Source organism: Fundulus heteroclitus, chromosome 21 (genome assembly GCF_011125445.2).
Source record: "Fundulus heteroclitus isolate FHET01 chromosome 21, MU-UCD_Fhet_4.1, whole genome shotgun sequence".
NCBI classification, from domain to species: Eukaryota; Metazoa; Chordata; class Actinopteri; order Cyprinodontiformes; family Fundulidae; genus Fundulus; species Fundulus heteroclitus.
This window is the reverse complement of record NC_046381.1, coordinates 33,073,828-33,098,892: the sequence shown is the minus strand read 5'-3', so window position 1 is coordinate 33,098,892 and position 25,065 is coordinate 33,073,828. Positions and strand designations below refer to the sequence as shown.

The 25,065-nt window shown below is 39.2% G+C and overlaps 1 protein-coding gene and 1 pseudogene across 1 annotated transcript; both read left to right on the top strand.

Annotated features, from left to right (window-relative positions):
* The window catches only part of LOC105920364, an 84,859-nt pseudogene that overhangs the window by 34,790 nt on the left and 25,004 nt on the right, over positions 1-25,065 (top strand).
* On the top strand, positions 5,625-12,489 carry LOC118556926 (leukocyte elastase inhibitor-like). The gene is made up of 11 exons (XM_036125561.1): positions 5,625-5,975; positions 6,242-6,274; positions 6,464-6,645; positions 6,727-6,867; positions 7,093-7,210; positions 7,460-7,602; positions 7,877-7,954; positions 8,127-8,216; positions 8,292-8,472; positions 8,719-8,977; positions 12,317-12,489. Exons 1-10 carry the CDS (start codon positions 5,888-5,890, stop codon positions 8,937-8,939), a joined length of 1,275 nt encoding a protein of 424 aa, XP_035981454.1. The 5' UTR covers positions 5,625-5,887; the 3' UTR covers positions 8,940-8,977; positions 12,317-12,489.

The window sequence follows — 25,065 nt, the reverse complement described above, 5'->3', positions numbered from 1 at the left end:
GACCCGGGTACTTGCATTCTTCTCTGAGTGCAAGCGCACTGCTCTAACCACTTGGCCACGACCTACAGCCCCCCCCCCCCCCCCGCCCCTATCTTTTGTTTACTATCTGAACCAGAAACAGCAGGTTCTTGTGATTGCTGGCTGCTTTGTTGCCTTTGCTTTCATTCCAGTCTGGAAAAATGTTGGCGGCCCTCACATGCTATCTGGCGTTGAAGACAGTGGGAAAAAAAGAAATCAATTTCATTCTGGGGGAAGGTTTTATAGAAGCCAGGAAACGTCCTGCTTTTAGGGCAGTCCTACTGTCTCATGTTTTTCATGGATAGCGGCTTACAGTCTGATATCTAGGCAAGGCAAGGCAAATTTATTTATATAGCACAATTCAGTGCAAAGACAATGCAAAGTGCTTTACATGATTAAAATATAGCAAAATAAAAGCAAGTAGGATAAAATGTAGAAACAAAGAAGAACATTAAAAGCAGTAGAACAGTTTAACTAGAACAGTCAAAGGCAATTTTAAACAAATGTGTTTTTAATCTTGATTTAAAAGAACTCAGGCTTTCAGCACTTTTACAGTTTTCTGGAAGTTTGTTCCAGATAAGCGGAGCATAGGAACTAAATGCTGCTTCTCCTTGTTTAGTTCTGGTTCTAGGTATGCAGAGTAGGCTGGAGCCAGAAGCCCTGAGTGGTCTGGATGGTTGATACACTGATAACAAGTCTGTGATGTATTTAGGTGCTAAGCCATTTAGGGATTTATAGACTAACAGAAGTATTTTGAAGTCTATTCTCTGAGATACAGGGAGCCTGTGTAAGGACTTTAGAACTGGGGGGATGTGCTCTACTTTCTTAGTTTTGGTGAGGACGCGTGGATCTGCTGCAGCTGTCTGATCCACTTTTTAGGCAGACCTATGAAAACACCGTTGCAGTAATCTATTCGACTAAAAATAAACGCATGGATTAGTTTTTCCAGATCCTTCTGAGACATTAGTCCTTTAATCCTGGAAATGTTCCTCAGGTGATAGAAAGCCGACCTTGTAATTGTCTTTAGGTGCTTTTGGAGGTTCAGGTCTGAGTCCATTACTACACCCAGATTTCGGGCCTGATCAATGGTTTTTAGCTCAAGCGACTGAAGCTGTGTGCTAACTTTTGATCTCTCCTCTATTGGTCCAAATATTATTACTTCAGTTTTGTTTTTATTCAATTAAAGAAAGTTTTGACACATCCAGGCATTGATTTCTTCTAGGCATTTTCTTAGTGCTTGAACTGGTCCATAGTCACCTGGTGACATGGTGATGTAGAGCTGTGTGTCGTCTGCATAGTTATGGTAACTGATGTTGTTGTTTCTTATGATCTGAACTAGAGGGAGCATGTAGATATTGAAAAGGAGGGGACCCAGGATGGACCCTTGGGGAACCCCACATGTGATTTTGTCATCTCTGATGTAAAGTTACCTACTGATACAAAAAATTCCCTGTCCTTTAAGTAGAATTTAAACCAGTCGAGAGCTGTACCAGAGAGGCCGACCCAGCTCTCCAGGCGTTCCAACAGAATGGAGTGATCGACAGTATCAAATGCTGCACTGAGGTCCAATAGTCTGTATTTATATGGATGTCATTAAACACTTTGATAAGGGCGGTCTCTGTACTGTGGTGAGCACGGAAGCCAGACTGGAAAATGTCAAAGCGGCTGGTCGTTGTTAAGAAGGTGTTTAATTGTTGAAGCACAGCTTTTTCAATTATCTTACTGATAAAGGGGAGGTTTGAGATGGGCCTGTAGTTCTGGAGTAGTAGTTTGTCTAAATTGTTCTTTTTCAGCAGTGGTTTGATAATTGCTTTTTTTAGGAACTGGGGGAAAACACCTGACAGAAGGGACGTGTTTATTATCTGAGTCAGATCAGACGCTATGACAGGTAAAACTTTCTTAAAGAAAACTGTGGGTAGAACATCAAGACAGCATGAGTAGGAACTTAGCTGCTGAATGATCTCCTCTAAGCTTTTGGAGTTTATTTGGCTGAATTGGGACATTTGTTCAAAATCAATTCTGGTAGGAGACAACTTTGGTACTGAACTTGGTATGGATCTACAAACTGACCTTCTAATCTTTTGGATTTTTTCAGTAAAGAAGTTAGCAAAGTCATTGCAGGCCCTGGTGGAGTGGAGTTTGGAAGCCACGGACACAGGAGGGTTTGTTAACCTGTGGACTGTGGCAAATAAGACACGAGCATTATTAATGTTTTTCTTGATGATCTCTGAGAAGAAAGATTCTCTTGCATTTTTCAGTTGTAAGTTATATCTGTAAAGTCTCTTTATAGATTTCATAGTGAACCTGGAGTCTGTTCTTTCTCCACCTGCGTTCAACTATTCAACATTCCCTTTTTTCACTTCTAACTGCTGGAGCATTTCTCCAAGGAGATTTTTTCTTCCCGGAAAAAAACCTTCACTTTAATTGGAGCAATGCAGTCAATGATGTCTGAGACTTTAGACTGAAAGTTATCTACTATCTCATTTACTGAGTTGCAGCCCAAGGTTGAAGTATCAGAGTAAGCTTGAATAAATGTTTCCGTGGCATTGTCCTTAAAGGTGCGTTTTCCTATGATGTCCCTTTGGCTAAACGAGTCACTGGAAATTATGCTTTCAAAGGTAACAGAAAAGTGATCAGATAGGGCAACATCAGTTACATTGACGTTAGAAATGTTTAGACCTTTAGTGATGATCAGGTCTAAAATATGTCACTGTTTGTGTGTTGGCTGTTTAACATGCTGAGTTAAATTAAAGTTTCTAAGTTCTTTTGCACTTCTGTCCTCAGGGTTGTCAACATGAAAGTTGAAGTCTCCCACAATAATTAAACAGTCATAATCAACACATATCACAGACAAGAGGTCACTAAAATCCTTAAAAAAGTTTGATGTGGACTTAGGAGGCCTGTAAATAAACATTCAGAAACATACTTTGTACCGGGCTCTATACCTGGAGAGCCAAATGTTCAAAAGAGTCAAATTTTCCCAAAAACACCTTTTTACATTTTAGTGAATCATTAAACAATGTTGCTACTCCTCCACCTTTCCTTTGCTGTCTGCTCTCATTAGGGAAATTGTAGTTTGGAGGCATCGACTCCATCAGTATAACTTCTTCATTAGATTCATATAACCATGTTTCTGTTAAAAACATAACATCAAGATTGTTGTCAATAAGTCATAAGTCATTAATTAAAAGGGATTTTCCTGACAGAGATCTAATGTTTAATAAACCCAGTTTATATGACTTAGTGGTTGATGATGTCTCTGTGACAGGTTGCACCTGACAGTTTATGACTTTCAAGTATTTGTTCCTGTTTATCCTTTTGGTTTTCTTTTTTCTGCCACGCATCATCACAGATATTCCATAATCTCCGGCAAAAGGCCCAAGCTGATTCTGGAAACTGTCATGTCTGATAAACGTGCAGCGAGGGCCCAGTGTGTATCACAGCAAAGTAATCTGAAGGTCTTGAGGACAGGCATGTTCCGTGATACGTAGAGGAGGATCTGGGGCTCTGCGGCCTTTGGAAGATGCTGGTTTAGTCACAGAGCTGTGGCTATGTGGAGAGGATGTCATCTGTAGGCCAATCTTAAATACTTTGTTCATGTTGGGAGAAAATTCCAGAAAAGGAACCTCTGGGCTTTGTGGAGAAGAAGGGGAGGCGGGTGAAGTCTGGACTGGTGTTCGTGACGATGGAGGTTCTTTGTCCTCTCTTTGTCCTGCTGAGATCTGGGATGAATCCTCCTGTAGTTCTGACGTAGCCTCTTTCTGTGCCATCTTTCTGGCCATCTTTATCTTGGCTTGTTCGGGCTGTATTGGGCTTATCATTTGTTTTGGCACTGGATGAACTTTTTGGAACAAAGCTGATGGTTCATGGTTCACAGAATAGAAGATGTTTGAAATCAGCCGTTTTGCACCTGACCTATTTAGAGAGAAACCATCTCCGTTTACCAGATGTCTTCATTCCCAAAAGATGTTAAAGTTGTCTATGAAGGTTACAGTTGTTTGTTTGCATGTTTTTTTCAGCCATTTGTTTAGCATCAGAATTCTGGAAAAAAATCTCGTCTCCACAATTAACGGGCGTATGAGGGCCGCTGAGAAACACCTTGACATTGGGGACATCAACTAAGTTCAACAGACGAATGTAATCCTCTTTCAATACTTTTGATTTTCTTATCCGGGTGACATCGCCCAGGGCTTCAGCTTGTATTATGAGTTTTTCCAAGGTCGGGCATTCTTTTAAGATCCTCAGAATGATGTCTGATATATCAGACACCAAGCCACAGTTTGAAGGGTTATAAATCAACACTTTTGTGTTTTTCTTGTTACAGAAATGTTTAATCCCCCTTACAGATCTATTGCATAATATCAGGGACCTTGGCCCTGTGGCATGTCTTTTCTGTGATGTCTTAGAATGAAAATCGTGGCATACCTCTGATTGATTTCTTGATCCTCCTGGGTCACATTTTGGAGCGGAGCGAATCTGTTTTGTAACGGAATTCCAACATTTCCAGCAGGTTTCCTCCTATCATTTGTTTTGAGAACAGCCCGTTGTTGTTTCATTTGTCTTGGGACATCTCTCTGTAGTCTCGGCCAGTTTTCTTTGTCTAGGTGCGGGGTTCGTTGATCCTTTGGTCTTGCACCCAGAGTGATCCAGGGATTCTCATTTTCCTCAGGGAACTGTTTGTTCGCTGAGTCGCTGGGCTGGTGGTCACCGTTTGGGATCACAGGCAGGGTTGTTTCATTTCCATGCACGGCGTTTACATCATAATTCACTTCGAGTCGACAGATTTTCAGTTCCATAACAGCTATCTTCTGTAAAAGCTTGTCAAAGTCCATTGTGGTGAAGGTAGGCATCCTTTGAATCGGGTGGTTCTTCTCCATATCCACTTCATGTTGAATTCTTACCATAAGAGCATTTTTCCTGAGAACTGCCTCCTCTGGGGTGTTGTAAAGAGGCATCTTGTGTGGATTAGCTAAAAACTAAAATAGTCCACATGGGGGAAAAAATCTAAATCAAAAATAAATCAAGAAAATAAATAAAATAAAATAACTAAATCCAACTTTCTGTAGTTTTGGCTAAGAGATAAAAAGGGAGGAAAATGCAAGCAAGCAGGGAGCAGAGAAAGGAGCGTCCGAGTAGGCCGCAGGTATCAAGTAATTTTTCCTGCATGCTGTTTTTCCTCAACTTCCAGTTAATCTACTGTATATTCCTCATGGCTGAGGCCCTACAAAACAAAATGCCAACTGTTATTGCTCCATCATGATACCTTAAAATAAGTAGGATACACATATAAGCAAATGAGCATTTCATTCTCAAAGTTGATGGATTGACACTGTTCTTCAAATATGAAGTGGATAATCACACTTTCCAGCCTCACTGCGGGGTGAGAGTCCAGCAAACAGCTGCTCACTAAGAGGACATTCAGATTTCTTCTTTTAGTCATGAAAACCTGCCGTGGCTCGTCACTCTTACAAAGATAATAGACGCTGTGTGGAAACTTGCCTAACAAGTTCCAGTGTATTTTGTCCTGCAGAAAACTTGCAACTGTGCAACTGGTTTTTCAAGGGCTGTTTTGTGAGAATGTTTGCATTGTACCTGTAATAAGAGAGTGGTCATTGGTAAAATTCTGCTCTCATTCAGCAATTTTCTCTCCAGCTCTGCTATTTCATGGTACAACTAATATGGTTGGACTGCTTCTATGTGCTGCTTCTTTGGAGTGCTCTGCTGCTCACTTTAGATGGACTGATTCCAAGGAAATATAATGTCTGGCTAAGAACCTGTTTCCCGTGTCTACCTCACTGTAAAGGACCAATCCCAGCAGAGCTTTGACACACAGAAATGAAAATACTTTCACTTTAACGGAAGCTGTCGAATGTGTGCTGACCTGAGTATGACACTGCAAACAGTGATCTATTCGGCCACTGAAACAGTCCCGATCAATTCAAGACAAGTATATTTTGGTAAGTAAAAATTGTATGTAAACTAATGTTGTTTAATAGCTAAAGAGTTGTGATATGTATGAGAGCTAGTCACACCCATACAAAAATAGTTTGTTATTAAAACAAACTATTAGGAACTGAGGATGACTGGGTTGCCACTAAAGACTGGGTCAATGGTATGAATATCAGTGTGAATCAAGGAATGAAGACTGTGTGGCTGTTACTGGTCTGAAGACAGTCGTGCATCCTGAAAATGACTTCTTTATCCCCTCCCTGCTATAAAACAGTTCAGATCTCTTCAAGACAACCAGTATCTTTTGGTGAGTAAAGTTGGTAAGTCATAAGGAACACTTACACTAACCATTCTTTCTAATATATAAACAAAATGCTAACAAAAACTTGTGCCTAAAGTAATTTCATGTTTTTTTTTCCTATGTAGTCTTTGTATGCAGTTTATTGTTCTTATGACATGGTATGACTTTAAAATGATTATCCTCTCTTCACATCAGACACAATGGACCCACCCAGCTCTCTAGCCAAGGCCAACACCACCTTCTCCCTGGCTCTGCTCAGAAAGCTGAGTGAGGACAACAAGACTGCAAACATCTTCTTCTCTCCTTTCAGCATCTCTTCAGCTCTGGCTATGGTGATGCTGGGAGCCAGAGGCAATACAGCCACTCAGATGTCAGAGGTGATCTTCACACTCTGAACATGAATAAGCTGAACAGAAAACATAGAGGGACACATACGTAAATGTGTGATTTTTTTTCAGTGCTTGAAAACCCAGGATTGTCAGGATGATGTCCACGGTCTGTTTGCCAAACTGCTGAGAGATCTCAACCAGCCAGGAGCTCCGTTTGCTCTCAGTGTTGCCAACAGGCTGTATGGAGAGCAGACCTACAGCTTTCTGCAGGTGAGGGTGGGTTAGTCACCCTGAGCAAACATGGGCATGTTTAGGATAGTTTGATTTATTATAAAACTACTTTGAATGTTTAAGATCATCATTAGAGTCATAGAATGAAATGAATAAAGCATTGCTGGCTGCAGTATTGTTTCACTACATAAACTGAACCAATCACTGATGGTAGATGATTGTTTTTCTAGGTTTAAATCATGAATTTGCTGTTTGTGTTTCTAGGAGTTTTTAACTCAAACCAGGACTCACTACAACTCAGAGCTGGAGTCTGTGGACTTCAGCACCAGCTGGGAGGAAACCAGGGTCAAGATCAACAGCTGGGTGGAGGAGCAGACCCAAGGTGGATCACACACACACACACACACACACACACACACACACACACACACACACACACACACACACACACACACACACACACACACACACACACACACACACACACACACACACACACACAGACCATCAGAAATCTAAACATCATGAGCTCCATCTGGTGGAGAAGTGTGTAATTGTGATGTTGTTAAGAGCTGCAGCCTCTGTGGTGTTGGTTCTCATCTGATCCATGTTGTGTCCATGTTGTGATCAGGGAAAATCAGAGATATAGTGACTGGGGGCGCGGTGAACAACATGACCAGGATGGTCCTGGTTAATGCCATCTACTTTAAAGGAACCTGGGATCAACCATTTCTGAGAATTCACACTTTTGAGGCTGAGTTTAAACTCAACAAGGTAACAGTGAACATGACAGCAGATTAACCAACTAGAAGTGAAAAAAGTCTCTGTTAAGCCAAATATTACACTGTACACCAGGATGAAGAGGAGCAGTCATCAAGGAGGAAGAATTACTTTTTTGTCTGATAGTCAGTGGTGATCAAGAGTGATATTTTAACCCTGATCTCTATTGAGGATATTTGTCTGACTTTTACTAGTTCTGTCATTTGTTTCTTCCAACCACTTTAAAATGTTGTTTGTAAGATCCCTGAGTTCTTGTATTTCTCCACAGAAAGAAAGAAAACCAGTACAGATGATGAAACAGACTTCCTCCTTCCCCAATGCTTTCGTTCCTGAAGTTAACTGTCAGGTAATGAATAGAGTGATCTTTTATTGACCCACAGTGGAGAAGTTCAGTTGGATCAGCAGCAAGTGAGGGAAAAAGTCTAGTTAGAATGATTGATGAATACATAAATAATTTTTTTACTGCATGCAAAGCTGCCAGCACATTTCTTTAATGTCTGAAACCTTCTGCTGGACAGATCCTAGAGATGCCTTATAAAGGGAAGGAGTTGAGCATGCTCATCATTTTACCTAAAGAGATTGAAGACGATACAACCGGTCTGGAGAAGGTAGGACTCTCTCAGTGTCACAGATTGATAAAACTCTAGATTCTCTCTGAACTATGTGAGATATTATCCATCCAGCTGGAGAAACACCTGACCTATGAGAAATTCATGGAGTGGACTCATCCAGACAAGATGAAAAGGTCTCGGCTGAAAGTGATGCTGCCTCGATTCAAGCTGGAGGAGGCGTATGACCTGAAGAAAGTCCTGAGCAGCATGGGCATGAAGGATGTCTTTGATGAGACAAAGTGTGATCTCACTGGTGAGACATGAAGGAAACAGACAAATATGTTACATTTAGTTTACAGCACTGATCACTGTGTCAGAGTTTCAGATTTTGGAAACAAGAAAATTCATTGATCAATATTTTCAGAATAAAACTGGACTTGACTATTTTTTTTAGAAGGAGGCAGCTTTGTAATAATAATTGTCAGAAATTTGATTATCATACTTTCATACATTTATGAAAATGGTCGTCATTCTATTTCTCTTTTCTTTCCTGGAACAGGTATGTCTGGCTGCAAGGAGCTCTTTCTGTCCAAAGTCTCCCACAAAGCTTTTGTGGAGGTGAATGAAGAGGGAACTGAAGCTGCTGCTGCCACTACTTGCTGTATTGAGCTTCTTAGCTTGCCACCTGAGTTCACTGCAAACCATCCCTTCCTCTTCTTCATCCGCCATAATGCCACCATGAGCGTTCTGTTTGCTGGACGCTTCTGCTCCCCTAAGTGAGATCTGTGTCCTTCAGAGGAATTACCCCACTGGTGAAGGTAAGGTGTAATACTGCAACAGACACATTTCTGGAACTTTAATGGAATAAGGTTTATAATCATTCTTCAGGATTACACAGTGACTTTATCATTGTTATCGAAAAACTACACTATTCAAAACACTTCCAATAATTAAAGGCTGAAACCTGTGAAATGTATTATATTCTATTTAAAGAATAGTCATTGTGAAGACAAAATATAAGATTTTTTTGCGGCAAATGCAACAGAAAGACTTTGAATTCAGGTTACATTGGCCCCATAAGGAGGGCTGACTGTGGTATGGCAGTTATTTTAACAATTGTATTGATTAGCATATTTGCTTCTCCACAGGTCTCTTGCTAACTCAGTGGAGGAGTTTAGTTTAACATTTTAGCTGCTATATATTAAACAACTTGGTGAGCCCCCATGGTTAGTGTTGGAGCTAGACTTTTATTGATGGGGGATCAGAGAGGGTCAAGGCTATATGAGGGGCATCCTCAGAGTATGAGAACCAATTTCTTTCTCAAACAATCATTTGGAATAGTTTCTAACCTTTAAATATATTGAAATACATATCAGCCACAAGGGAAAGTTGTGTGTGTAATTTGCAGTTTAATAAGAAGGTAACAAAAATAAAACTAAATCTAAACACAACATAGCATACCTATACAACATGTTCTATTCTTTCATCTTTCAAACAGTGATCACAGTTCCCTGTATTATGCTTTTTCTATTTTAAATAGTGTATAATTAAGTCCTGTATGTCCGAATCTTATGGCTCCCACATAACTTCATGGACCTGAATCTGCAAACGTCTGTGCAGAGTACACACAGATTCGAGACAGTATCCTCGTTTACAAGTACAGGCAAAGCTCAGTTTTTATGACTGGGTGTCACACTATAAACTGCTCTACAGGATGAAGTCCTCACATAGCATTGTTATATAATACGTTTTCTTGATTGCATTTTTGAAAGGAACAAGCTGGCATGTTTCTTGAATTTGCTTCTAAATTATTAGTTTAGTCTTTCCTAGCCAGTCGATGAGAATCCAAAATGAACCATACACGACTTTGATATATCATAGCCCAGAATGGCCCAGAACATCATCTCAAAATGTTGTAATGCTGGGTCAAAGCCAAAAATTGGAGAATGGTCAACATTAAAAGCTCCACATTTTCTCTAACATATCTGTGGTACAGATGAGCATTTGTTTCTAATTTTGGGTGTGACTAAGAAACTTATTAAATTCTTCCAACAGTGTAATCTCAAAACGCGTGACAAAATAGTTGACTGCTGCGTTCTCCAAATATGGCACCATTCATTGTCAGAAATGTTTACACCCATTTCCCTAGTTACATTTATTGTTCTGATTATTCTATTTCTATCCTAATTGAGTTCTAATTGAATCCTAATTAAAATGTGAGTAATTTCCTTGCCAAAAATATCTCTTATTTATAGAAATCTAAAAAGTCTTGATTACTCAGTACATAGTGCTGTTATTCCACTTTGAATCTATTGTTTGACTCTCTGGTCAAGAGAATTATGGACAAAACTCCTATCATATGCTATCTATTGAAGTAGTCTGTGTTCTTTCTCCAGTTTGGATTTTTGCTCCAGGTTAAAGCACAGTTTCTGTGTAAATTGACAAATCTTTGTCACACCAGCAAAGCACGGGCCTAATTTGTGCTGCATGAAAGTATTCCTTTTAGGCAGTTTTTGCTGGTGATGATGACATCGCCAGCAAAAACTTTAATGATGATGTCTTCTCTCCTAGTTTTAATCATCTCAACATTTTTACTGTCTGTTTGCTTGTGCCAGGGGCTCTATAAAAGTTACAAATAAAGCAACCGCCTTGCCTGGCATTCATGACATTCATTCTTATTCTTGCAGTTGGTGTTTGGTGGAGTGGTTTTATTCACTGCTTTATCACTTAGTCCAATTTTTTAAGTATCTAATATAAATAAGTTCCTTTTCCAGATAAAGGTTTATTACATGGTTTAACACAGTTACATCTGATCACACTTTATTCATCCATCACAAACTCCACTGAAATAATCTTAGATAATCTGTGGTACCAAATTTGCTATGTTTAACATGAGGAACTTTCAGTAATAAACCTAGTGAAAAGAAAACAAAAAAGTTTATTTTTCTCCCCCAGAACTGGGGGCTGCTGAGTTTAAGAGCTGAAGAACCAATGTCAACAATTCGTTTTCCAGCTGAAGGATAAATCTCTCTTACTTAACATTAATTTCGTTGATACATGTAAATGTTACAGTGTTGGAAGTTAGTATAGCCATACCTCTTCTAAATCCGTGGCCACATGGATTACCAAATAAATTAGCATATCCAAACCTCCTAAGTTCTGTGCTTTTCGGTTTAGACAGCAGTTTCCTGTAAATAAATAGTCTGACTTAACCTTCTGTAATTTAGTCATTACCTTCTGATGTTTCAGAGGCTGGGTGCAATTTGCTGGGGGGGATGGGGGGATTTACACCTCCCCTCTGTTTGTGTGTGATGTCCCTCCCTCTGGTCATTCATGTTTTATCCCTGGGGGGGATACATTCTCTCCCCCCCCCCCCTTTCTGGTCTGAATAAGTAATATTATAGATTTTGTTTTTAAGAGTATTATTACGTTTTCTGCTCAAAGCGGTTAAAGTAAACTAATACCCACTCCCAAGTCCCGACAGTAGATGGCGCAAGTTTAAAAACAATAGTTTAACCTATTGAATCTAGCTAGCTACCTGAAAGAGCACCTGCTAGCTAACCATTATTAGTACATTACTTTTTTTCATTAATAAAACTTTTGAAATGATCCCCCCCTCTGTTTTTTTTTTTTTTTTTTTTTTGCAAATCGCACACTGTTCATAGGTATACTTAAACCATTAATATTCAATGGCAGTATCTTAATGTTGAACTCAACCATTACTGCTTTTGGTTTGTGTGGCAATCCACCTCTGAAGATAAGATGCATATAACATCAACATAACACAGAACAATGGAACATCCAAAAAGGAGGAGGTAGTTAGTTGGTGGAAGGAGGGTAAAGTGCCTTGTCGTTGTGAGGGCCCTCCTTAGTAGTTTGAGAATGCCTACTTTTACTAGAATTGTCCAACAATTCTAGTTTACCAGAAAGACAGCCTGACCCCTTTAGCTCCACTCCTGTTCATTATGTCCACATCCCCACACATTTTTAGATGGTATAACACAAACGTTTAATTTACAAGACAATGATTTAAATATTGCCTTTTTAACGAGAAAATGCCCAATAGCTGACTTTATAAAAGTCAAATGGCGAAACTTTACTTGCAGAAATTACCTGGTTAATATTTAACATTAACTCACTTTGTCTCACATCCTCAGTGCTCATCTGAACACGAAGAGGGGCCTGCTGCTGCTGCTGTGCCTGAGCTGTGGTCTGCTGTGGACCACATGATTCGTGGTGTTAAGCTCTGTGAATAACGATATCTGCCAATCTTACAGTGGTTTGTTATGTTTGCTTTGCAATAAACCAGGAACTGAGCTATGCCCTAAAAGGTATATGAGTCATGCTTCGTGTTGTACTTCCTGTCTTTCTGTGAACCTATTCCAGACTCTAGCCTATCATGGGATTCCAGAACCTTTTAGCCTACCACGAAACAAAATGGTCTTCCCAAACATGCACTCACCCCATGAAACTGTATTACACTGTGCTGTTGTTTAATATAGATAAAAAAAGTGTAATTGAAAATGGATCTGGAGCCAATCTGCGCAAATAAGTCGATAGCAGTGTTTGATAATTGTGGCTATTTCCTCTCAGCTGAGATCCAGAACTCAGGCAGCATAGTAGAGTCTAACACTGTTTTTAATGTTCTTTTCGTACTTGATTAGTTAGAGAAGACGGTCATTCAGAAGGGTCCAGTGGTGCAGCCTTTGTTCCTGCATCCATGGGCTCCTCTCAGGTGGAGGGGATGGTCTGACTACTTGAGGATGCTTGTCAGCAGAAGAGAATGGTGACAGCTATTATATGATAAGGATGATTCCTCGAAAACAAACAAAAACCTAATAGCTACTTATAGGATTTATCATCATTATATTGAAATGTTGATTAGTAGATGAACAGAAGCAGTAAACAGAACTTTAATATGGTATGTGGGAATTCTAAGTTATAATGTCTAATCTAAAAAAAAAAAAAAATTCAAATCAATTAAAATGCTTTAGACAATTTGAACTCCAAAACATCAAACAATCTGACATAGAGGTAAAAAAGGAATAGTATTTTGATTCACCATTAAAAGGTAAAAAGACAAAAAACATTTACTAGCCAAATATAAATGAATATCCAGCAGTTGTTTCAGCATTTTAAATCTGTTTGCACAAAGAGGTGTCACCACTTACCCATAAAATAAGAATAAAAAACACATCCTAAAATCCGTCAAACATCACATGACAAGACTTGAGTTATCTCCCTTAAGGGTTCTTTTATTTTTTATCTACATAAAGTTGAAGGAGTTTAGACTCGCCAGTTCCAAGGAAAATAGATATTTGGCTAAGAACCTGTTTGCTGTGTGTCTACCTCACTGAAAAGGACCAATCACAGCAGAGCTTTGAGACCCAGGAATGAAAATACTTTCACTTTAACAGAAGCTGTCGAATGTACGACGAAGTATTAGGGCCACACATGAAGGGAATTTTTTTTTTGCCACGACGAGATTAAACTCTACATGTCGACTTTAAAGTCGCCATGTCAACATTAAACTCAACATTTCGAGAATCTCAAATTCAGAACTGCGAACCAGGGTGAGCATCACTAGGGAAAGACGTTACTTATTGGTAGGCCACCGCTTCCAGTGATGATTGTACAGTTGCAGCACGGCAAAGACTATCTTCACACTTAATTAAAACGCAGAGACTGCAGCTGTGGAGCGCGGTTGCTCTTTTCTCCAAACTTTGGAATGTCGAGATTAAAGTCGCCACGATATATCAACTTTATTCTCGAAATGGCGAGTTTAATGTCGACATGGCGACTTTAAAGTCGACATGTCGGGGTTTAATCTCGTCATGGCAAAAATATTTTTTCTCTTCATGTGTGGCCCTAATACTCCGTCGTACGAATGTGTGCTGACCTGAGTATGACGCTGACAACAGTGATCTCTCTTCCACTGAAACAGTCTTGATCAAACCAAGTCAAGTATCTTTCGGTAAGTAAATATTGTATCTAATTCTCTAACGAACATTAAAATCATGGTGCTTAATAGCTAGAGATTCCATTATATGTAAGGTGTCTGGTCACAAAAATAGTTTATTAGACTGACTGTGTTAGAAACTGAGAGTGACTGATATGTTGTGGAGGAGTAAGAAAGACGACACAAGAGCTAGGTTTGATCACCTCGTTTACTTGACTCCAACTGACTTGAGCAACGGTACACAGTGTGATAATAAGCTCCAACAAAAGAATACGTTTTTCAAATCAAAACATCTCATCATATAGGTGTGAGTGGAGCCCCCTATTGGTCTGCCACTTATGTGAAACCACTCGCACAATTCACCAGCCTGCAGATTATACGCAGTAGTGCGGTAGATCTTGACCCCCAGACCTTTAGCCATGGTGGACCAAAGCTCTGAAACAAACCGTGGGCGTCTGTCAGAAGTAATCTCTGAAGGAGGGCCAAAACATGCAACCCAGTTTTACAAAAAAGCTTGGCATACCACTACCAACGTTATGGATGATAAGGGGACCACTTCAGGCCAATGGGTAGTATGATCAGTCATGGCCAGGAGATGAAACGGTTGTAAAAAAAAAAAAAACATTCCCAAGAACTCCTGCAGGGCCTTAACTGTCTATGGGCGTGGAAAATCTGACACCGCCTGAACATTTTTGGCCGATGGAACAGCACCACTGGCAGAAATGCGATGGCCCAAAAAGTCTATGACTGGCAACGCAAATTAGCATTTTGCCAGGTTGGCAATCAGGCCATGTGCTGCCAGGCATTGAAAAATCTAACATAGGTAGGACATGTGCTGTTTGCCATACTTTGGCTGTTATTTAACCTGGAAAGTCCCACTGAGATTAATAATGTCTTTTTTAATGGAGCCCTGGACTTGTTTTGTTTTGTTTTGTCACAGCTTTGACTCTCTTTCAACCTTACTTCAACAACAGCTCTATCTTGATTCATATCTGTTGATAATGCATGCAAGCTTTGAAAATTATTCCTATCAGATGTTTTACTATCTGTTTATTGCGCTGTATATGAGACATCAGAGGTGAAAAAACTCTATCTGAATAAAATTTGATAGTGAATGGTATAATAGCAATACACACTAATAGGGTATACCTTCTGTCACTTTTTAATCGATGGGTGATTTATGACCCTAATCATTTCCGGTCCCCCTTTGATTTCCGGCCCCCTCCCCATTTCCGGCCCCCCTCCCCCATTTCCGGTCCCCTCCCCCACTTCCGGAATCCATACCCCTCCCCCATTTCCGGTCCCCTCCCCCACTTCCGGAATCCATACCCCTCCCCCATTTCCGGTCCCTTCCCCCACTTCCGGAATCCATACCCCTCCCCCATTTCCGGTCCCCTCCCCCACTCTAGGAATTTGAAACTGACACAGAACAAATAGGATCTTCTCACCAACATGACAATCAAAAACGGGGCTTACCGGTCGATGGTTTCTTCCGCGCAACTCCGAGACAGGCTCAAGATAAAACAACTCCGGTTATTTTTCTGCTTAACGCATGGTGTGACAAGATGATAGCAGACCGGATGTCAACGCTGTTCTGCAACTGTTGCGACTGGAGAGATGTTTTGAGGCTCAAGAAAGTGGTAGCTTTTTAGACCCGCCCTCCTCACAACACCCGATAACGCCCCCCTTCAATGTTAACCACACCCCTTCTCAGTATAAAAAAACAACCGGGCAGACCGATCGGAACATCCATGCAGCTTCAGTGACCAGACTTTTAGCATCTGAAACCATGAACAACTACGCGGTTGAAAGAACTACCGATTCAACATCACCGCAGCATGGCTCCCCGGACAGCGACAAATTCTTTCCGGGACCGTACCACCCTCCTTCACCCTCGCCAACCCCTGAATCCTCTTCCGAACTCGACAGCGACAGCGAGAGTCTCCTCACATCGCTGCAGAAGCGTATCGACGACTGGGCCAATGCCCCAGGAGGCGTGCATGTACGGCCCGAGTACTTTGTTTTATGGGATGAGAATTCCACGCTTCCAACCACACTTCCAGCCATGGTTCCAGCCATGCCGTCTCTGTCAGAGACCCAGGAGGAAGATTCACAAGTGCTGAATCTTCCACCCACCCCTGACCCTTCTCAGTCTGAGTACTCACAGCTCCAGGACTCAGAACTTCCCTCCGGCCAAGGAGAACCAGCCTCCCCACCCCCATCACCGCGTGAGGACGTGCAGATTCCATCCGGGGAACCAGACGCTGACACCGGCGCTGATGAATACGACGGGTGGATCCGCTTTGGCTTCATCAAAGCGGTGAAAACTGTGGTGCACCATCTTTTGAGCACCGCCATCGAAAAGTACATGCGTGGAAAGTGCTACGGATGCATCAATGATCGTCCGAGTCAGAGAGACCATGAATGTTTGGAGCAGCTTGAGGACCGGTTCTTTGAAAGTAATTACTACGGTGTAATGCGAATGCTTTATAACGAGCGTTTCATCGATGCCGTTCAACGGTTTTTAGCCGCTCGCAACATCCATCAAGACAACGACACAGTCAATGCCGTCGCACAGGCCTATCTGTACGAATTGACGCTATCCAAGCGGGTGCATGACCACATCAGCGAGGTGTATAATCAGCTGGTTCAAGAAAACTATGACTTAAAAGATCAACTTGAAACCATCACGCAGTACTGGCAGGGGTCTTGAAACCAATGCATAAATGTTTTCTCATATCTTTCTGTAATATATATATTATATGAGTCTTTTCTACAATTAGCTTGTGATATATGAAAATGGGGTTGTTTACAATGAGTTTGTGATATATTAAAGTAGTGTTTTTTACAATGAGTTTGTGATATATTAAAGTAGTATTTCCTACAATTAGCTTGTGATATATGAAATGATTGTTGTTTACAATGAGTTTGTGATATAATAAACAAATGTAATTTCTTTCCTCACTCCTTATGTTAATAAAAAATATATAAAACCCAACTACATTCTTTCTACACGTTTCTTTCAACTAGAAAAAAAAAATCTGTTACAGCCATGGCGTGGGAATTAAAATGGCACCACTCGTCATTCTTGTAAATGTAACAGTGTTTTGAAACTCCAAATGGCTAGGAGCACCATGTATTTGTTATATGTTAAGCAGCAAACTTGCAGGCTGTACCCTGTGTTTCTGAGTTACCACCCTTAGATTGGTGGTGTCTAAACTTTTTCACCCCACCAGTCAAAACGATCAAGTGGAAATTACTCACGGGATGGTGAACAAGAAAACTAAGTTGTACGTAATCTGTGTCCATCTACCTCTAGTTTTGAGTTTCAAGCTAAATTTGTGCCATTCTTGAATTGAGGTAGAAGAGAAATTCTTTTTAAATGGCCCCTGGAAATAGTTTAGGCACTCCTGCTTTGGCCCGTTGCTTACTAGGCAATCCCGTGGAGGCGGTGTGGACAACTAAGATAACATCCGCAGGTATTATTATCACAACACATATCCTCAGCCGCGCTTCTCCCCTTGTGCCTGTTCTCCGTCTCACTCAGCGGAGTTACAAAAGAGAAGCCGGCATGCACCTATGTAAAACCCAGTAAAATACATTAATAACAGCTTTTATCTGCAGCTCATTTTTCCATTGTCTGCCTAGAGAGCTTATCTCTAAAAATTCAAAAAATCCCCGAGCCTATCGTTCCACTTCCCGCGTTACTCTACAAAGAGCAGAATAACTTAAGGGAATATTGTTTTGCACAACATGATATCTAGTGAAAACTTCAGTTTTAAAAGAAGAAATAACTTAATATAAGCAGGTCTAGAAATCAGTGAAGAGCCTGGTGCAATGTCTTAAAAGCAGCATCTCTACAAGTATGACAGCTATCCTGTCCCACAAGCACATAAGGGTATCAGATATTAATTGAAGCACAACTTCTCTTTTACCAGAGATATTAAAAGTGGGGTGGAGAACATGACAGGACATCTGTGTTTTTAATGTTGATTTCAGAAGTCTTCCTGTTGCAAAACATTACCGTTGTTAATTATGAATATAGGCTAAATATATTTTCCTTTCATTACTTAAAGTCTGAAAACATTACATATCTTTTTTTTTTTCTAATACCGACTACTTTGTATGCAAATATGATAATTGTGTTAGTAGTTTATAAGATAAAACCAATCAAGCAAATACTTCTAAGTAGTGTATAAACATGTTGAAGAACTTTTGCAATGGTATATTTCTTTTCTAAAATGAAAATTGGTAGAAACTGTCATGGTTTAGTTTTTTTGGTCCGGCATTTTTCCTGTTTTTTTTTTTTTTTTTAGTTCCTCCTCTCACTCAGCTCACCCTCCAGGTTCGTGCGGGTAATTATATTTCTGATAAATTTTTAGTTGAAAACGGCACCCCTCAGGGAAGTTAGTCCAGTACTATTTTCTATTATGATAAACCTGACATAGGAAAATCACTTTTTGCAGATGACGGGGCAATTTGGAAAAGAGGAAGGAATATGTTGTAAAGAAAGTTCAGGATGCTATTGATTGTAGTGGAAGATTGGTCTTTGAAATGGGGATTTAAGTTATCTGTTGAGAAATCTCAATGTTTTTCACGAGAAAGAAAGTCAAATTTGTCTGAAATTGTATAAACAAAGATTAGAAAGGGTAAACGTTTTTAAATTCTTGGGGTTTGATAGTTTGCTTACGTGGAAACTATTCAATACTAAGAAAGTATTGAATATTATGAGGTGTTTAACAGGAAGTGTGTGGGGAGCTGATCGTATAGTGTTGAAAAATGTATATATTGCATTAGTTAGATCAGTTCTAGATTACGTTTTTTTTTTTGTTTTTGATTCGGTTCATCTTTAAAAAGGTTGGACATAATTCAGGCTCAAGCGTTGAGCATAAGTTGTGGTGCAGTAAAATTCGAGGTTAGAGAAATGCCATTAAGTCTTAGAAGGAAACAGTTGAGGGCAAATTATTGGGCTAATTTACAAAGTCAAAAAGAAACACATCTAACAATAAAAATACTAATTGAAAGTTGGGAAAGTAGTAAAATTAAAATGGAGGTATTTAGTAAGGGAATTATTCAGATAATTGAGGAGGTAGGAATCAATAATTGGGCCGTTAGTCTCATTACCTTAATGCCGGCTATACCATCATGGTTACTTCCTCAACCTAGTGTTGATCTTTCTTTATTAAAAAAGATTAGTTCAAGCAATAACGTGTTAAGTATACAAGCTTATGTGAACACTTTGATACATGAGAGATATGGGTATTATGTACATGTATTCACGGATGGGTAAAAAAATCCAGAGAATGGGAAAAACAAGCTGTGCTTTTGACATTCCTGAATTAAAAAGTTAAGTTGTAAACTGATAATAATAAACTGATTATTTGTCGGTTTATGCAGCATATTACTGGGATCAGCATTCCAGAAACTGTGGAACATGTGCTGTTTGAGTGTATTAAATACTCAAATCAAAGAATGGATCTAAGAAATGGACTGGAACAAGAAGGAATCAAACAACTGAACATTACAAATATCTTCTCAAATAAATATGGAAAGATGGTGCTTAAGATCATGTCATCTTATCTACAACAAACTGGACTAAAACTAACAATTTAAGGAAAAGTAACTAAAGATCAAGTAGGTGGCGATAATACTCCATTTGGCTGCAAGACGCCAGTAAAAAAAGAAGAAGCTCACCCTCCACTCCCTCAGCAATCTCTCACACCGGTTGGGCACTAATTAGTCAGAACTCCAAGTAAAAGTATAGCTACCTCTCCAAAATATGACTTTGGTAAAAGTCCAAGTCACTGACTGAAATGTTACTTGAGTTTACGTTTTAAGATAACTGAAATGTCTTACGTATGAATATTACTGTAAAATAGATGTACTCAAGTAATGTAATAAAAAGTATAAGTAAAACAAAGGAAATGCAGTTTGAATGACATTTTTAGACTTTAGTAAACTTTAAAAGTCAAATTCACTTGAAATAATATAAACAGCCAAGTGCAGGAGAAATTACACAGAAAACTGTCTGAACTTTCTTCAAGTAAGGTCAGTGCTATATACTTTAAAATTGTACGCAACCAAGTGCAGGTAAAATTTAGACCAGGGGGTGTATACTAAGAACATAGTTAATTGATAAACCAGTTCCAGCCAACCTACAGGAAGTGGTAAACTTGTTAATAGATACACCTGCAGGTTATCATTGAGTTAAGAAAACTCTCTGCTATTAGATGCTTTACCTATAACACAAAGTTAATTTAACCTGCTTTACCACTGAACCAGCTTCTTATCCTGTTGTTGGTGATGAACAAGCCCAGGCAAGTCCCGACTTTGTCGCAGTCAATCAGTAGGTGGGGTCAAAACACTTGCGAGTTTGCCTGTGATTCCGAACGGGAATCACTGGCGAGTCTCTCTTAAACCAAACATTGAAAGTGTATTGGAGTAAAAGTATGCAATTAAGTTCAGAAATATAGTGAAGTAAAAGTTATCAAAAAATTAGACCCGAGTAAAGTATAAAGTTCTCCAAAATATACTTAAGTACAGTAGTGAAGTATTTTTACTTTGTTACTATACAACACTTGTTAAAATTGTAATTCTAGTCTTATTTTGGACACTGTTGTCGATGCTGAATTCCAGGGGTAGAGAGACACTAGAAGTTCATAAATTTAAAATCATGGCTAGTGCTGATAAATACTTATGAGTCAAGTCACTTTTAAAAAGTAGAGATTTGGAACATTGTATATATTTAAAAGCATTAATAACTGAATTTGCATTGCCAAAGGGATCAGAAAGAAAAAGTCTGAAATAAGATAATAACCTATGTATCAATGAGACACATTGTACTCCCTGGGAGACATTTTGCTTGGTATTTTGGTTATTTCTTTGTTAAAGTTTTAATTTGCTTTAATTTTTTGCATTCCCGGTGATTAACTACATTCAAGGTAGTTCTGAAAAATAAATTTAAAGAAGGAGATGTTTCTCCGAGTGATAGCCCGTCAGTTTAGGCTGACGACCATGTCCTGGTAAGGGTATGCCCTCTCTTTCCAATTTCAATTGAACAATAAGCTTTGTGTTGACTAGAATTTAGCCATTTCTTTTTATCTTGGAATATCAGGCCCTGAATACAAATGCAGTCCACACTTTTCAGATTTGCATTTGAAAACCACTTTTTAAACCACAGATTCTTTTCTATCCACATTACAATATGCACTACTTTGTACGAGTGAATGTCATAAAATACCAATGAAATACATTGACATTTGTAATCATAATTTGACAAAATGCAAAACAGTTCAAGTAGTACAAATGCCTTTGCATCCATTGTACATTTCTATTTATATATGGTTCTTGCTTATCCAAATTGCCTTTGCCTCTTATACCTTTCAATTTGTAAATTCTTTTTGAGACAATCGCAAAATAAAAATCCAGAGGTGATTTTTCAGGGTTATCTGCCTTTAGAAATAACACTGTAAAAGATATGAGATGGCAGAGTAAGCTTATCCTTCATTTGCACATAAGTGCTTGTGGCCTTAGTAATACCAGACCTATGCTACCTTCCATCTTTACTCAGAAGTCAAATGTCTGGTTTTTACAGATAGAGGAGAGGAGTCAACTGGGGTAATTTAAATGTCTGATGCAGACGCCTTTAAGGGGCCTTTATTTGGTGGTTTCCCGGGCACATCCTACACTGCAAATCCGACCTTTATGACATATTATATATTGAAAGAGTCTTTAGTCCCATTTAAAGTGTGACACTGGCCAGATCAGACTAACACTGAAAATACTGGTGGGCTGGAAAACTAACACCGCATCCTGTATGCACCATGCCCACTGTGAAACATGCGTTTTTTCTGCCTTTCTCTGTCTTGAATCCCAACGATCTCAATCTGTTGCAATGCAACACAAACTCGGAATAATGAGTGTGTAAACATCTGCCATTTCTTCCTCTGCAAATAGGTGTTCTTGCCTATTCCTATACAGCTTTGATTTGTTTTGTATTGTTCACACTACTTCTACATTTGCTCGTTGTATTGCCAAAGCGAATTCCTCGTAAAATACGAATTAGCAACAAATCTCACTCAGACTCTGCTCTGTGACACAGATGACCGGCATTAGTTCAAAGTTAGTTTTTTAATCATTTCAGATGAAGCTCAGGTGTTCAGATGTTGTCACCTACACCAACCTGCACAGCAGCACATGCTCAACACGTATTGTGCTCTTTACATATATAATAATTTGCAAGGTAAAATACTTGATGATAATTACTGGTCATTCAAACTTGCTTAAAATAAGAGTTATGGTATTGTAAAATGCAATATATACAATAATTTCCTATTTGCCCACGCTTCTCTGTGCATTTCTTCAGTCAAGTTGTGTCCAGTTAAGTTGGCTTTGAATGTAGAGTTTATCATCTGTGTTAAAGTTGTTGTTTCATACATCTAGCTTTAAATTTCAGTGATTCTTGCTTGGAAGATGGTTTCATTATTTCTTTCTTTTTTCCAACTGTAACTAAAAAGAGTGACATACTTACATTACTTTATACAAAAACACAAAATGTGTTTCCGTTGCTGCTTGTTGTGAATTCAGATTTGAGGTCTTGCTTTTGTGTACGACTAGAGAAGGCTGGGGCTTTCTATCCGGGGTCATATTTAGTTGGGGGGAGCTTAGGTCAAATCAACAGGTTTGGAAGTGGCTTTTTCTTGTTGAATGATGGCAGTAATTGTCTAAACTTCTTCTTTTACTCGGCAAAACTGCTGACAAACACAAAATTGTTGGATTTTGTTGTGAAATCAAAGGCAGCCGCAGAACACCAGACTCTCTAACAGCTAAACCGGTGTTGTAAAACCCCTAAAGCTACATCTCCGCTGCAGGATCCGGGGCTAAATGGCTAAAAGTGGGTAGAAACGGACCCCTGGTAGGAAGGCAGAGTTTTAAGGATGAACCCTGAACTAAAGGTGGAGTTGTGTGGAGGATGGAAGTTTCTCTTAGTTTTCATCTAGTTTACAAACACAACTAGACCCAGCAACCTTCTGTGAATGCCGCTGTTTTATAGAGTTTGCATTCAACCGCTTTGATAAAATCTACAAATCATTGGCATAAATGTTTAATCAAATGAAGCTTGAACGTCCACTTTCAGCTTCACCACAGATATGCCAACGGTAGCAATCTTCTGACTTTTTAAGAGATTTTAACCTGTAAAGTTAGCATATTTTCAGCGTTTATGCTCTGAAGTACGGATGAAAGGGATCACAATCCCCCAGGACTGTTGATTATTCACCGTCTTTACAGAGCAGCGCCGGATTGAGGAAAAATCAGTGCAGTTCACGCTTAACGACAACAAATGAATAGGCCTACGTTCATGTAGGGCTTCAGCCAGATTGATAGTGTTAGTAAAATTGTATCGTATGTCGATTTATGGAAAAATATCAATTTTAAACTTGAAAACTTGAGTCTTTTTTTTTTCTAAAGTTGTATTTTGTAGTTGTAAGAACCCAACATACAATACGAGTGGGGATAGTAACTTTAGCCTCCCTGTACTTGCAGCTGAGCAACAAATAATTTTGCTAATTTTACTAGTAAAGTGAGGACTTGACTGTAAAATGAGGCACTCACTTTTTTCTGGGCTATGGGCTAAGGTGTCAAATAGGTCAGGGTGTGTGTGTCACTTTACGGCATATATGCTATAAAAACCCACCGGTTATTACTCCTTTAGGGTAATCTTGCAGAAAAATATTTTATTGCTTATCAGACTTTGAATCTACTCCGGCTTCCTCCCACAGTCCAAAAACATGACTGTTAGGTTAATTGGCCTCTCTAAATTCTCCTTGTGCATGAATGGTTGTTTGTCCTGTCTGTCTCTGTGTTGCCCTGCGACAGACTGCCGACCTGTCCAGGGTGAACCCCGCCTCTTGCCCAGTGAATGCTGGAGATAGGCACCAGCAACCCCCGCCACCCCATGAGGGATTAAGCGGGTCAGAAAATGGATGGACTTTGAATCTGTGTTTGGTAAAGAGGATGGATAGTATGAAGTTTATAAGGGGTCTAATTTCAGTGGTTAAAAACCTGCTGAGTTGTTTACAAGCCCCGTTTACGAATGTCACCCAAGTTATTATTTTATAGCATTAACGGTTTGCATTTGGAGGACCTAGTTGCAAGAGACTATGTGCAGAAATTATAAAGGATTGTTCATTTGAAACTGAAATCAGAATGGAGTCAAATAATCAAAAGAATATGTGGTATAGTCAGATTTAACAACAGTGACAAAAAAATTATGCATCTTTTTGTGCAGTGTTTCTTTTCATATAGCCTTTACTTTGTGATATTTTACATGAAAATGTAATCAATACATTATATAACTTTCAATTAAATTACTCAAATAACTTTTCAGACTACACTGAAATCATTTTTATATAGTTTCATCATTAATGTATTTGAAATTGAAGTCTTTCACATTGTAAGAACGTTAGCTGATATTTAACTGATACATGCATACGGCAGTTACGTGTATTAAAAGTACACCAGGAACAAAGTGATGGTGTGCCTATAATACACTTTCATTAAACAGCGAAAGCCCTGTTTTCACAGGGCATCAATTCATTTGGACAAACTCAAATAACACATGATGTACTTTATTCATCCGAGAATTGGGGAATTATTGAGCAGTAGCGGCATAACATATAGAAATCAAGCTAAACATGAGACCCAAAAATTAAAATATGAAGTGGAAGAGTATCATCTAAAAATGTCTATACATTCTTACATCTTATAGTTAAATCCATTTTGCTCTTAGCAGCCCCGTATTACTGACCTACTCAGTTAATGCTTTTAGCTAAGAAAAGACCTTGACGATTCTTTAGAGGATCCAAAGATAAATTGAACGTCTGTAAGAGACTATGGGTTTACCAAAATATATAAATAAAAGGTGAGATATTAAAAAAAAAAACTTTT

Bases quoted from the DNA above. Each gene is read 5' to 3' on its own strand.
- LOC118556926 (XM_036125561.1), top strand. From the start codon at position 5,888: ATGTGTGCTGACCTGAGTATGACACTGCAAACAGTGATCTATTCGGCC. The intron at 5,976-6,241 runs GTAAGTAAAAAT...GCTATAAAACAG, and splicing joins TTCAAGACAAGTATATTTTG to TTCAGATCTCTTCAAGACAA. The intron at 6,275-6,463 runs GTGAGTAAAGTT...TCTTCACATCAG, and splicing joins AAGACAACCAGTATCTTTTG to ACACAATGGACCCACCCAGC.